Below are 15,862 nucleotides of genomic sequence, written 5' to 3'. Positions count from 1 at the left end.
TTAATATTAAAACAAAAAAATGAAGAGATGCAATAAGATGATGGTCTTGTTACAAGCTGATATAGGGGTCCACATTGATGAAGACCTTTTCTTTTATGAACACTAAAGCAAAAAAGAAACAATACTTTGTATAGACTGAAGTTTCACTGCTTGTTTTTAAAAATACAAAGAAAGACAGAGGAGTCAGTTTGTAGAATATAAACAATCTTTATCAAACAACACAAATAATTTCAAGTGAAAGGCTATGAAAATTATTTGCATTCCCAAAACATATAATCTTTGTTTAACTTCACAATTTCTTTATGCAATGTGAACAAATGAGTTATACATTCATTTTACATGTTGCATTATATAATCATTTAATCACAAAATGAACACTTAAAAGATGATTCAACTTAAAGCTTCAACTTCAACTCAAATTCACCGACGGATTCAACGCAGTAGTAAGATGGAGACAGGAAGTGTTGGGCTTCAGGTGAAGACGTGTCGACACTCAAGCATCACGGTCACTTCATAAAATCTCACCAAAACAAAACAAAACAAAAAAAACCAAAACAAAACAAGGCTGTATTAAAAGTAAACACAACTAAATGAAATACTTTTTTCATAGACAACTGCTAACCACATTGCTTTTCACACTGTTTGCTCTTGGGTTGTATTCACCCATGAACGTCACCTTGTTGAAGTTGGCTGATGTTCCAGTTTACACGAAACTCTCATGTACAAGCTGAATTACAAGTGATCAGTCATCAGCCAGCATTTCCCTGACCACTCACTCCAGTTCCTTAGTGTTTTAGTCTTTCCATCCATCTAAAAAATAACATACTGAACCACAGCAGTTCCTGGTATTTACATACAAGAGTTGTCATTATAGTACTCAGGAAATCTTTGCTACATCTGCTACCTCAGAGTCATCTTCAAATTGTTCACTCTGTGGTGCCTGTCACAGGGTTTAAACCAATAAAAATTAAAAAAAAAAAAATTGAACAAACATCACGTACTCACTGCTGCTCGGAGTTGATAAAATACAGACTCTACATTGGCTCATATTTCTAGATAAAAGTGGTTCAGACCGACTCAGATATTAAAGCTGTCAATAAAGCGATGAGACCCTGTGTATTCACGACTCTTAAATAAGGCTCAAAATAGCATCTTGTTTTCAAGAAAACCTTCTGTACACATCACTGTTTTAAAAATGAACATTTGAAAAAGGTTTCACACTTGCGGGTTAGACTGTATTTGGACATGGATTTGAACTCAGGACAGTGGGTCTTGCTGTATATTTTCAAATATCTCATAACCATGTTCATGCTGAGTTCTTTGGCTACAAAGAATAAGGTTAAGGTATTTCCTGTTCAAAGTATTTGGCCTCTTTTTTTTTTTTTAAACATTTAGAATTTAAGCTTTTTTTTTTTTAACAGCAGGCACTTGTTATCTTTCTCACAACTGGTGTTATACTTTAAACAACAGTTTTCCCTGAAATTTGATCAATGAGGAAGAAGAAAAAAAAACATGAAAAGGCTCCAATTTAACATGTTCACTTAGCTATCAATACGTATTTTGAAAAACAAAAAGGTAAAACAACAAAACATCTTCCTATAGCAAGTATTTTATGGCAATAATCATATTGACAACAGTGTGGGGTTCAAATAACTTTCAGACCAACCCAGAAATACTCTTTAGGATTTGAATACTGAGACTCCTGTCGCAGGAAAAGGCTGTTTGAGACTCTTATTTTTTTTACTATTGCAGCTGCTGTTTTACTTTTAAACAAACTGAAATTGAGCCGAACGCATACGATAACATAATGTAAACAAGCAAATTACAGAACATACAAACTATTTCAATAGAACACATTTTCCTATCACAACTGATAGAGCTTAAAGAATACATTCATAGAAATCTATTGCTTCAGTCGACAGCATGCATCTCTTTAAAGTGCAAAAGGATTGCATTGGTTCAAATCAGTAAATCAACTACTGCATTAAATCATTGATTTTAGCATAAAATACAACTTAAATATTAATTTCATGATGGCACAACATAACTACAGAACGTCATACGGACAAATAAAAGTATACAAAGTATAAAATAAATCATCTGATAGCTTAAATGCAACACAAAAAACACATTAAAGCCAAGGCAAATAACACACCCGTAGCATGTATGGTTACACTAATCGCTTGCATTGATGTTTGTAGTAGAAACAGGAGAGGACAGGCTGCCTGTAGATCCCATGTCTGTACAAATGCAGTCCCAAAACCCTTCATCCTTTACTGTTTCGATTTCTCCCACCTTCATTCCCTCAGTTTCCTGCCTTTTTTACAAATTATTTTCATATAAATCTCTGTAATACTTGACAAATGACATGTAAAAATGTGTCACAATAGTCAATTTGAATACTTGCAGACATCTGAAGGAATTTTTAAGCCAAACTGTTTATCTGGCTTTGAAATTTCTAAATTGCCTCAATACAAGAAAAGAGTGACTTCTGGTATAGAAACATTATTTTGACATTGTCTGTGGAGGCACGGTCCTGTTCTGGCTTGTGCTCACTCGGCAGTGTTTCACATTTTTGTTGCACATGATGGTGTGTCCCTTTTCAAATATCCACAACTCAGGAGGAGTGCTTTGTTTCAAGCTGTGTTGTCACTTTCAAATGCATTGAAGTGCATGTAATTTCAAAACAAGCTCAGTGTAAGATAAAGTCATACTTCTAACAAATCTAACAGCGAGACATCAATAATTATAACAGATCCAAGTAGTATTTCACTTAGAGTCCAGGATCACATGTTTAAAGTTGAAATGTCCCATGCTGGATATTGAGAGCTACAGTAGTGGTGACTGTAGCTAATATTGCTTGAGAGTTAGACTCAGTAGAATACAACTTTAAAACAAGCACTTCTCCTGTTGTTCACATATGCAAGATCATTTCCTGACATATTCAGTTCTCTTAAAGGGTGGTCCAGTTCTCTTTAAGGGAAACTTTGGTATTTTTCCCAACCTGGACCCTATTTTCCCATCTTTTTGTGTCTATGTGACTAATGGAAATAACAATTCCTGAGAGTGGTCCAGTGTTGATCGAGAGAACGGCCATGAAAACAGGCTGCAATGTAATCCAATGAGGCAAAATCGCCCCGTCAATGTATGTCTACTAAAAGTGCTTGTTTTTGCCACTGACAGACTAAGATTGTTATTATAAGTGTCTGACAACATTATGGAAAGGACTCTAAATGTGTTTATCTTCACCTTTCACTTAATCTGGTCTATTTGTTATTGTGTTTAATCAAGTCTCGTTCAAGAAGTAAGTTGTTGTCGAAATCGGCTACATATTCAGCCATGACAGGGTTGGAGAGAGGAGTGCCGTGAGGAGTTTGTTGTATTGGAGGACAGAAAACGTAGCTTAGTTTTATCTAAAAGATTTTCAAAGTCATGGCTAAATATTTAGCTGATTTCAACAACTCAAATTTTGTGAGATTTCAGAATAAGACTTCTCCTTGAGCGAGACTGGGTTAGACAGAATAACAAACAGACTGGATCAACTGAAAGGTAAAGAAAAATGTTTTATTTCTCTGTATGGTCCTTTCCATAACGTTGTCAGACACTTATCATAACAATCTGAGCCTGTCAGTGGCAAAAACAAGCACTTTCAGTGGACGTACATTGACAGGGCGTAATTGCCCCATCGGATGACATTACAGCCTGCGGCTTTGAGCTGAAGCACTCTCACTCAATACTGGACCAACTTCAAAAATTGTTGTCACCATTAGCCACTGAGACACAAAACGAAGGAAAAATAGGGTCCAGGTTGAAAAATACCGAAATTTCCCTTTAAGTGCAAAAATCGAGAAGTCGCAAACAATTTTCCCGCTGTTGCTGCGGTTTACTGACAGGTTTATACTAGCAGCACTTTCCATCACTGTCACCTTAACCTGCTCTCCATTCACTCATTGAGTTGTCCTGCAGGCTGGTGTGTGTACAACATGACATGGGCATGTTTATGTGTGGTATGTGTGTGTGTTTGTCCAGCACTATGTGGTGCCTCCGTAATGAATGACATAGTAGTCATGGACATACATCAACACAGCGACAGGCTGGCCAATGATGAGTGACATCCACACGGCGGCGTTGCCGTAGTTTCCAGTCAGATAGCGACCCACAAACCAAGCCAGAGGGACCTGGAGAGATTCAAGTTCAGAGGTCAAAGTGTGTTTTTCTACAGGTTTGTGTGGTGTTGAAAGAGAGAGAGACAGAGAGAGAGAGATGGTGACCAACAAGCAGTGGAGCAGCAGAGGAGAAAAAGAGTGAAAGATGAAGGTTTTATTTGTCTCACCTGAGCCATCATACCCATAAAAGCCCAGAGTCTGAACATCTTCAGGGGAACACTCACCAAGTACTGAGAAAGAGAGACATTAATGAAATCAAATACCAAAGTCAACATTTTAAAACATTTTGACTTATCTGCAAGCCAGCACCTCACAACAATAGGTATGTGTTTTCCTTCTGTTCTCATAATTTTTCAAATAATTCACTATTTTTTGTTTCTTAATTTGCATTGATTTTAAATTATCTACATAATTGTCTGCTTTATTGCAGTCATGAGTAAATAAACAGGCCATTTGATGTACAGACATGATGTCAAACACACAGAGGAAGACTGAATGTTGTTGGTTTACCTCATGGAAGAAGGCAGACACCAGGAAGACAGCAGTTTGAGCCAAAAACTTATTGACCCCCTTCCTCAACATAGGCTTATAGAAGTGTCTGTAACATACACAGATACATGATACACACAATTAAATTACACACTTAACTTAATCTGGTTCACAATATAATCAATGGCAGTCCACACCTTGAAGGGTAGTTTCTATTTTATTTCACATGTTTGACAATATTTCATTACAGTAAGTGTTTGTTCTCACCTGAGACACCACTTGTGAACTGGGATGTTCCAGTTGGCCCAAAAATATGTGACACTCTCAGAGTTCCTGAAATGAAACCATTTGGGTTTCTTGATAATAGTGACATGTTTTAATGAATAAGATTGGATGCATATGGAAAGTTCCAACAGGCTTTAAAGAATAAATAGCCCATTCAGGAATTCAGGTTACTTAAACTTTTTGGAAACATACTTTCTTTGGAGAATTTGTTAGACAATACCTCTTTTGAATTATCGGTATTATTGAACAAAAGTGGATCACAGCTGAAAATATGTGGACTTAGCCCACTTGCCTCAAATCTGCAAGACAGCAGTCTGCCAATAAACCATCTTAGCAAGATGGAAAATGTACCAAATTACAATGCAGATTAACTGGGCCACACTGTGTGTGTACATAGACCTATGTACATGTGTTTTCATTTGTTTTGTGTATTTGTGGGTAAATGTTTCTATGTTCTCTCTACTCACCACCAGTCTTTGTAGAACTCTCTGTCTCCGAACTGCAGAAGCTCTGCCATAAAGTTCATAGAAGAGTGAAAAAACCAATAGAAGAATATTAACCATATCAGATGGTTGGGGACCTGGGAGAGGAGGAGAGGAGAGGAGAGAGGAGAGGAAAGGAGAGGAGAGGAGAGGAGTCTGGGTTGGTAAGCTAATACACAATGTTCTAATTAAAAGTCCAAAGTTATCACAACTGGAGACGACCTCTGCAGTGGCATAAGGCGATGAAACTTTAAAATGTTTTCTCATTATAAGGTTATGGCAGTTATGATACTTACAGCTAGCTTCAGCAGGCGCTCCATCATCCTAGAAAAGTCCATTTCCTGTGAACACAAAGTTGACACAAAGAATTAAATGTTAATTTTTTCATGATCAATCTTTTATCCACAAAACAACAGAAATTACAGTCTACGCTCTTGTGCATGTACCTCTCCTGAGTACCATTAATGTTAATTTACAGTAAACACTGTGTATAAATATGTACAAACCTGGAATGGTTTCATTGAGTTCTGTATAGTGGGAACCATCCACTGGAAGACACAAATAAGAATTCAGTTTGTTTGTGTTGTGAAAAGACATTTATTTAATTAGAACAAATCAAATTAATTTCTTTCAAACTGTGTGTCTCATGGTGTTTTGTACAGTGTGTGTATGCTTGTCTGTGTGTAAATGTTCAACATACCTGCTGTATTAATCCCACCAACAGCTGCATGAAGAAAACCTGCAAGAAAAATCAAGTTAGAATCATGACAATAATGCATACATCTCTTTCTGTGTGTGTTTGCGGCTCAATTTGTGGCCCACTATCTCAGTTACATTGTAAAATACAGTATGTGTGTGTATCCGTGTGTGAGTGTTTGCTCTCACCATTTCAAAAAGTCTTCTTATCAGGAAAGTTTTGCGTATTCGAGGCGACCGTGGGAAGTTGAGCTGGTAGCAGAGAGTTGGGGCGTAGACAAAGTAATACATGTCTAAAGACAAACAGAGAAATAAATGTTAATAGTTTATTAGAGTTTATAATACTTAGATTTAGTACAGAGCAATAATTTTGTCCCAATAAATACAGTCCATCTACATTGCTTCAAAATAAAAATAAAAGCTGTGCTGTTTGACTCCATGCAGGCATCATTTTTACCTCTGTGGGTGAGGTTGCCTGGGTAGGAGACATGAGCATGAACAGCTGAACCATTGGACTGTGCCACAGACGGACCTGAAGAACACACAAACACATGCAGACATAGAGACATTCAACATCTTGAATTTCAAGCATTATTCAGTGAGTTGCTTGCTTAACAGCTGTGTAAAGATCTCAGGCTTAAAATGAGCTCCAAACCACACACAATGATAGATGCACAACTCATGTCTATGTGTTAGCCAAAAGCTTCAGTTTGCCTTGCCACCACTAGATGGTAGTAGCATCATAGTGACAGATAGAAAAAAAAAAACCCAAACATAATCCAGTTTTAGTGTCCACAGGATAGATTTAATGGGCAGGATTGCACTTTTCCAGAAACAGCTGCTTCACACTCACACAGTTACAAACATTCACACCTCAAAGCTGCTGTGTACAGTCTTATATACTCCAAACTTAATGACATTTATTCAACAGTTAGCATGTGTGTTGATATACTTACATGAGTATGATCGTGTTAATTTCTTGGCTTTGGCATGTCTGATTTCTCTACACCACCTGTTGGTGTCTTGGTAGGAGTACAGCTTGAGAAACAGCACTGTGTAGATTCCTAAGGAGAGGACACCACCCACTGTCACACACACACACACACACACACACACAGCCATTGACTCAGGGCCATAAATCACAGATGAAAGGAGCAGTGCAGGGAGTATGTGTGTAATAGAAACTAAATCCATTAAAACCAAACAGTTTATTGGTTTAATAGTTTTCATATTATAATTCTTGACATCAATGGTCATTTTAATGTCATTTCTGATGTAGCATGCTCTTTTTAAATCACATGAATATACCGTATAAATATTTAACTACCTGGGGTAATGGAGGTCACAGTGAGTATTGTGGCAGAAGGAAAAATCAACAAGGCTGTCAGGTTAAAAAAGTGAAGAATCAGTCCTGTAATTTCTGAGATGGTACCCTAGAAAGAATGAAAAAAAAGGAAAAAATGTTTCTTGTCATTATACAGAAACAGAATCATTCATATTTTCAGTAGAAATCAATGAAACTATGTGTGTTTCACATTTAAAACTTTGCATTTATCATGAGTGTTGGGATTATATATAATCTAATCATGATCAGAAGCGGTGTTCTTATCAGTATTAACAGCAGGTATAAACAGGGGTGGTGCTGTGACACTGAAACTATTGTATAGACTCCAGGAAGCAAATATCCTTGACTGGAGATCCCTGAGTGATACATTAAAAACAAATTTACACTTTCTTTATAGCTCATGTAACATTTTAGTGGGATTTCTGACAAAATCCTTGTAAAAATGTAGATCTTTGGGATTCAAACAAAGAATTAAAATAAGATACGGTCAAAGGTATTGATAATTTATCTGCACATTTGCAATGTCAGAAAACTGTATTACAAAGTCAAAAACTAAGTGAATTGAAGAATTTGGTAGAATTTGTCCACAATAGTTTAATTTTGGGTAACAATATGTATATAAGATTTTGTATGTATGCAAATCATTGTAAGGACTCACCACAGCCAGACGTCTCTCTGTGTATAAGGCTGCTAAGATGAACACGTTAGACACTGAAAAAAGCAGAAAAGACAAAAAACAGATTCATCAACCACAGCAGAACATCATAGACATGAAACTTGGCAGGCTTACTTTAGTTTATTAGCTTGTGAAACCCCATTTTGACAATGTCAGAATCTCTGCTCTTTCACCTAATGACTTCTTTTATGCACATATCAAAATGTGACTGCATGGATGTCTGGAGTCGAAACCTTCTTTGGGTAAATAAACGGTGAATACTCAGTAACAGCTGTGTTAAAGTATTGTACACAGATAATGACACTAACTATGTTTCTATGAAATATGTTTGAGCATCTGGCCCATTAAGTGTAAATCCAGCTGTATGAAGTCAGTCATCTGGGACAGGAGTAGGCCGTAAAACATGTTTTCTTACTGTCAACAATAACACTTGTGACAGAAACTAATGTCGCCCGATTCAAGCACTGAAAGTACAACACTCGTTTGCTCAGTTCAACTCAAACATCAAACCTAAAGTCAAAGAAGGACAAATGACATTCAACATCTGTTCAGAAGACAGAGGTAGAGGAAGAGGAGGTAAGATAAAAAGCTTCATACCGATGATGAGGCATGCAGCTGGCCAGCTATAGGGGTCCTTCAAGAAGAGAGACACTACTTGGATGGGGTCTACCAAGATGCCATACCTTCAGAAGAGAGAAGATAAGTCATTGATCTCACTGGGCATGACTTTAAAAAAGGTTTTTTAGTTTAGAGGTTGAAATGGTGTTATGTTTAGGTAAAGGTTAGAGGTCAGAGAGATCAGGTAAAGGTTTGGTTTGGTTAAGGTTATTGTTATTGGTAAGGATGTTGGCAGGACTTCACACGCTCATAACTACAGTATGATCCATAAAAATGGGATAATTTTCAAAAGGTGGACTGCAGATCTCCAGGATTGTCAGCTCACATTGAAATTGTGTGCATACTGTTTAATATCTAATCTAATCTAATATCAGTTTTAAAAAAAGAACCTTTCATCAAATTTCTTTAAAAAATAAGCAAACAACAAGAACTAGCTCTTGTTCCTATTGAGTTTGAATGCATTTATAATAATTTGCTTTGTAGAATAGTGTGCCAAATGAATGTAATGTTATATAAATAAGTGTGAATTGTAACAGCACTGGTTGTGTACATACATTACATAAGTATAACTTTGTGTGTGTAGGTGCATACTCACTTTATAATGTTCTCCAAGAAGAGGCGTGCATTACTCAGCACCTGAAACAGAGGACAAAAACAGCCCACAGGAGACAGTGAGCATGGTTCACAGTATCACCAAGAACCATACAAAAGAAATATTTGATAGCTCTTTAGATTTGGCCTTTCTTTACCATTTAAACATATTTGTACCCCTAATGCAGAGCTTCATTTTTATTTCTGCACAAACTCAGCTATAAATGTGGTTTATCCCTTTCATTGCCCATCAGCTCTGCTCATGTCAAGTGGCAGATTTAAATGTATTTTGTTTGTCATATTGAGTGAGTTATTATTCAAAACCTTTCAATGATTTGCTCTCAATAACTGTGACTTTAGTGGGTTAAAATGTCACTGCCCACAAAACACACACACACACACACACACACACACACACACACACACACACACACACACACACACACACACACACACACAGGTATACACACCTGTCCTGAAAAGCTGTTTTTATCCTGAGCAACTTGTAGAGAGACCAATATGAGCTAAGTAAAAAGTCACATATATGCGAGTCATATCTGTTGCAATGATCAGATCAGTTTCATACCTAAATGTGGCAATCTCTTCCTGCTCACATCACACCTATCACACATCCTGATGCCCTACTCACCCAGTTAAGTTAAGTGTTAAGTGTTAAGTAAAATAAGTTTATTATTATATTATGTATTAAAGTTCAAGGTCTGAGTCCAGCTTTATGGCTGTCCTCAGTTATCTGAGTTTCTCTAAGATACCACCACCCACTTAATGGAAAGGGGACAGAGTGTATGTATAGTATGTAAAAAAAAAATTTTCATTCATTTTTATGGCAGTCATTTTCAGTCCATGAGTTAAGAAAATGAGGGCAGTGAGGGTATGACACATGATAAGGTCATGCTGCTGTGTTTATGTGGCATGTTGCACCTCAGCACGCTGGCCTGCCAAGAACCTGCAGCAATCTGGTTTTGATTCAACTATGTCTTTTGTCCAAACCAGTAACCTTTGCTTTAGTAACCTTCAGCATGGACAGCAGAGGACCATCACGTATGACACAATAAATGAGGCAGTTTTCTCATGCTTTTGAGCAAGATTCAGTGTCTTGTGCAAAAGCACAAACAAAAACAAAAGAAAAGGAAAGAAAAATAAAATTTGGTTTGAGAGCACAGGTTTTTCTTTTGTTGAGCCACATGTCCTTGCACTCATTCATTGGTATATTTATACTTTTATTTTTCTTATCTAGCTATATTAAGAATAATTATCATTTACATTTTTGTCAGTAATTAAACAAGAGTGATGATAAGTTCAAACAACCGATTAATTCATTCCAGTGTTCCAGTAATAACATCAAAGTCTACAAGCACCTTCTGTCTGGTTCAAGTTTTGATAAAGTTTAATTAATTAAGATGTTTAATTGAATTGTAACCTTTTGCCCTTAGCTGTGGACAGGAAAGATGGCTCAGATTTGATAAATGGTGGGGTTATAAAAATAGAACAAGCCACTAGGGTTGGCTGACTCTCAGGATCCTGACCTGCCAAGCCAAGCCAACTTCATAGAGCCAGTGCCAACGAGGACTGAAAGATCATTTCACTCTGTTCAAAGTTACACTGTAATACAAAGAAGGCAACATGTATATAGGTTCTGCATCTGTGTAAGAGGAAATATAGTATTTGCGAGGACAGACAGACAAAATAATCTTGCATATCACTTTCACTGTTAAAACAACCACTGTCTCTTATATCATTGTTTGAACAGCCTCATAAACAAACTGACAGTCTGTTTGATAAATTGCAACTGGCACTGAACAGTTTTGCTTTGCTTTGCACTGATCTTGTTGGCCTGTGTGGCCCTTCAAGCCGTTCATGTAGTCTGCTTGGCTGCACATCAGAGGGAACTTGAACTAGTGCTGAACAATTAATTGAAATCTCATTGAAATCACAATATGGCTTCCTGCAATTTGAAAATTGCAGGAGGTGCACTATTTGTTGAAGGAGAAATGTGTGTCAAAATACCATTTTGAATTTTATATTGTTGTACTGCAGAGATGTCCAGGCCTACACATCATATTCTACAGACTACCAAACAAACATTTTTGTTTGGCACAGATCCCTGCAAATATCCTACCATAATCATTTTAATATGTATTTCAATGAAAATGAGAATAGTGATGTAAAAATTATCATTCCTTCTGATATTGCAAATCATATCACAATTGCAATATCAGTCAAAATAATAGCAAATGAACCGGCTGTTTAAACCACATCCTATGATGATTTTTGCTCATTGGGGTTTAACACTGTGTTGTATGTCACTATCTTCAGTGGAAGCCCTGGAAATAATTAGGAGCACCAGTCTAAGTCTGCTCAACATCACCTTACATTGTCTTGTTAGTTTAAGCTTTACAGCACATGCTCGTAAGCAAAGCACAACATGAACCACAGTGTCTAATGCCAGCTGGTTGCCAAGCTGATGGATCTGGACTCATCTCTTGAGAGTCATTATGTAGGATGAGAATTACTCATGTAGCAACCAGAAAATTTCAGGCCAGAGCTTCAAGAGTGTTTTCATTAACAACAGGATTAAGTCAAGCACCGTCCATGGATGCAGTCAAAGCATGGAACCGTCAATGAAGCTTTGTGAGCAGATGTCAATTTTAGAGCTACAACAATTAATTGATCATCAATGAGTCAAATGATAGAAAATTTATGGGCAACTATTTTGATAATCTGTTAATTGTTAAGGTTATTTTTTAAGCAAAAATATGAAACACTGGATGGTTCTAGGTACTCAAAATTTGAGATTAGCCTCTTTTCCTTGTCTTATATTATAGTAAATGTAATATTTTTGGGTACTGGACTGTTGGTTGGACAAAACAAGACATATGATGATGTCATCTTTGGGCTCTAAGAAGTTGTGTGTTTTATAGTCAAAATGATTCATTGATTAAATTAAATCAAAATAAAATTGGAAGAAAATAATGGGAAGATTAATCAATAAAGAAAATAATAGTTTGTTTCAGCCAGACTAAAATTTCTTCATCCTCCGAACAACCAGAGACTGTTTCCTTCAACAAAAGTTCAGTGTCACTCACACACAATTCAGAACCTCTAATAGGGAATTAGTGGATTTTCTCCTATTTTGTCCACCATCTAACCTAACTGTAAACAGTAATAATGTCTGTAAACACTTAGCTTTAACATTCAGAAGGTAAAGATGAAGGAAGTACAAAAACACATCTAATCTCTGATCTATAGAAACATGCGCTCCAGCCGCTGACATTTTAGGAATTTTAACAGACACTCCTGGTTATCGAGGACGAATTACACAACTAAGCTTCTAAACGTACACACACACACACAAACACACACACACACACGCAGACACAGACACACAAGTCTCCGTGGTTCCACTTCACACTCTTACAGCCTAATCCCAAAGGCTTCCTCAAAACGGTCTGAACTGAGCAGTGTCGGCTGTCCCTGGTGACCACAAAGTGGAGGACATGGTCGTCATGGCAATATAAACTTTCAGGGATGTGATTAATCCTGTTACAGAACTGCAAAATGAGGCTTGATTTGGAAACACACACACAAAAAAAGCACTGGTATTCCCATTTTGCACACATATGCAGAGACAAGTGCGTAATCCTTCGTGCATGCAACTATGCAAGTATAAAACCATCCATGAGTGCAAAGTGTGTATGTGTTTGCAAATCCAGACATAAATACTTGCACATATAGTGTCCTATTTATAGACTGGGTCCATTTCAATTTTATTAGGATTATGGCTAACTGGATATTTGTATCCTCCATGCCTGCCATAATACTAACAGTGTGATTGGATGTTCTGGGGCACAGCACGGTGCCTTTTGGAGACACACACACACACACACACACACACACACACACACACACACACACACACACACACACACACACACACACACACACACACACACACACACACACACACACACACACACACACACACACACACACACACAGCCACTGGAACAGGGCAGAAAATTCATTTTTCTGGAGGAGGTCCTCTTGTCCTCAAGTGACCTCAGCCCAGGGGGATATTTAGCTGTGACACATCTGTGTTAAGCATCTTTAAGAGAGCCTGTAAGATTCTGCCCGCATCAAACATACAACACATCATTTACTTATTTAATATTTACTGTAAGAAAAGGTTGTCAGGCAGGTTATGAAGGGCAATATAATCAAGATCTTGTTTTAACTAATATTTTCAAATTTTATGATGTCCAAAAAAGTATTCCAGTACACACCAGGATACTAGGATTAAGGGATTACATTAACAAACAAAAGGAGTGAACTAGACCTTTCACTCCTTTTGTTTTTTAATGTAATCCCTTAATAAATAGTGTCTATCCTAGTATCCTGGTGTGTGCTGGAATACTTTTTTGACTTTCTGTAATTTGCCCTGCATAAGCTGACACCCAGGAGAGAGTCACTGCTGTGCACAGGGTATCTTCATCTTTTTTATGATGTTTATGTTAGTATCTGGCTAAGTTGCAAGAGCCACAGCTACGGCCAAAAGAGCATCTGACATGAATGCCACATAACTCATTCATATGGCAACCACACTACATCCAGAAACTAGCATATTTTCCACTGCATTTAGCATACAGCCCATTACAGCACCTACGACTGTACACTATGTGCATACACTGTATCATTGCCCTTCAGCTGGTTTTACAGGAGCTTCCTGCTAGTTTATTTTCCTGTCATAAGATAAAAATGTTTTGGCAAACTGCTTCCGATGCTGCTCTCCTACTTGCTAGGTTGGAAATTGTGAGCATGAAGTGTTGAGCATTCAGCAGCTTTATTTCAGAGCTACTGCTAAATTTGTACTTGCCAGATGACGTGTCTTTTTGTGTTCTTTTCTATTTTTAGAATCAGAGCAAACTTTATTGATCAAGCATGTTGACTCCACTTTGATCAAAAGATAAGAAAACATGCATCAGGCATGTCAGTGTGTTTTAAAAAATAACATAATACTAGCTGTTTTATCTATGCATGTGTTCACTGACGATTCATGCTCTGCACTCTATAACCAAGGCCTTGCAACTTATGGATAATAGAAAATTGCTCCACTGAAGTCATATTTTTTTCCTTGGTGCATGTTCAACATATGATTGTCGTTTGTCACTTCTAAATTACACTCGTGTGGGTATTCTCTGCAGGTATAACAGAATCACCTCCATACTAGTACAGCTGACAAGAAGTCCACTTATGATGACAGTCATAAGCTCAACTAAAGCAAACTTGCCGAGATTCGATTATAACAAATCAACCCCTATCAATTCAATCAAATATCTAGAAATCAGAAAATACAGGAAATGACAAACTGAGCCAAAGAAAGACCAACTGTTGCACAAGTAACTCTGCCTGCATATGTGGTTCATACCAGTGTAAAGAGAGATAACATAAAAAGCAACTTATCAGACCACTCACAGGCACACAAACAACAAGTTTAATGTGTCACAGAAAGTCACTGTTTACAGGTCCCTTAACTCAGGAGGATGTTGTGGGCCTGCACTTCTGCTTTTGCTATTTAAGCAACTGCCAAACACAGTTAAAATTGCAATATTAGTTAGTGTGTGTGTGTATTTTTGTGTGTGTAAGAGTAACAGTGTGAAACCCTGGATTCCCAGGAAGTACAAAAAGGCCACAGACAATAAAACTCACACAAACATTCAAATGTCATGAGGAGTAATAATTAGCTTTGTCACAGCCTACAATGCTAATTGAATACAACACTGTTGGATGTAAAAGTCCAGTAGATATTCTGTACTCAGTACACGTGTAGCTTTACTCACCAGCATGACAACACACCAGTTGAGGATTCCTCTGTAGTTACTGTAGCCGCTGGCCGAGCTCAGAAGAGACTCTTGGAGGATGTGACAGCTACAAGAAAATACACAGTCAATAATTACAGTATTTTGACAGTAATTGGGCTAGTTGAAGCTCTTGACCATCCTTCCTGCATTTTGTATAATCATGCTCGCAGGAATTAAAATTACTAGGCCTCTCCTAACCACATTCAAACCCCAAGAGAAGAAACACTGAACTGTGTCTTTCAACTGACAAGAGGAAATCTCATTAAGAAGAGACCAAAATTACTGATTTTGCATTTTGATAATGGTAAGCATGTTTTTGAAGACTGCTGTATGACTCAAAACTTACAGAGCATTTATAAGTCAGTGCGTCATCTCATGGTTAGCCCATAAATGACCACAAAAAGGACACATTTTACACAGCACAAAGTTTTGAAGACTCACTGTACTGCAAAGGTTTATGCTTTTTGTGAAATATTGTTGCTTTTCTTTCAGTCTTTGTTCTGACAGTAAAGAAAATCTGAATCCCAAGTTGGGATAGATTTTTTTTCCACTTTTAAAAGAATATTTGGCTTTTAAGAAATGAATCATATCCTGCAGTACTATGTTTTTCCTACAGTTGCCCCAACTGAGGAAAGTGT

The 15,862-nt window shown here is 37.2% G+C and overlaps 1 protein-coding gene across 1 annotated transcript in view; it reads right to left on the bottom strand.

Moving 5' to 3' along the window:
- Positions 1-614: 614 nt before the first annotated feature.
- dgat1a (diacylglycerol O-acyltransferase 1a) overlaps positions 615-15,862 on the bottom strand; it is a 17,727-nt gene continuing 2,479 nt past the window's right edge. The window contains exons 2-17 of the mRNA XM_044335112.1: positions 15,204-15,291; positions 9,353-9,393; positions 8,737-8,822; positions 8,122-8,174; positions 7,446-7,551; positions 7,075-7,203; positions 6,576-6,650; positions 6,308-6,411; positions 6,123-6,161; positions 5,929-5,970; positions 5,719-5,763; positions 5,408-5,520; positions 4,923-4,988; positions 4,677-4,764; positions 4,334-4,396; positions 615-4,178 (exon numbers count right to left, since the gene is read on the bottom strand). Coding sequence (XP_044191047.1) covers positions 4,032-4,178; positions 4,334-4,396; positions 4,677-4,764; positions 4,923-4,988; positions 5,408-5,520; positions 5,719-5,763; positions 5,929-5,970; positions 6,123-6,161; positions 6,308-6,411; positions 6,576-6,650; positions 7,075-7,203; positions 7,446-7,551; positions 8,122-8,174; positions 8,737-8,822; positions 9,353-9,393; positions 15,204-15,291 — 1,285 coding nt within the window. The 3' untranslated portion in view covers positions 615-4,031. The remainder of the gene's footprint in view (positions 4,179-4,333; positions 4,397-4,676; positions 4,765-4,922; positions 4,989-5,407; positions 5,521-5,718; positions 5,764-5,928; positions 5,971-6,122; positions 6,162-6,307; positions 6,412-6,575; positions 6,651-7,074; positions 7,204-7,445; positions 7,552-8,121; positions 8,175-8,736; positions 8,823-9,352; positions 9,394-15,203; positions 15,292-15,862) is intronic.

The sequence above is a fragment of the Thunnus albacares genome, chromosome 19 (genome assembly GCF_914725855.1).
Source record: "Thunnus albacares chromosome 19, fThuAlb1.1, whole genome shotgun sequence".
NCBI classification, from domain to species: Eukaryota; Metazoa; Chordata; class Actinopteri; order Scombriformes; family Scombridae; genus Thunnus; species Thunnus albacares.
This window is presented reverse-complemented; position numbering and strand designations above follow the sequence as displayed.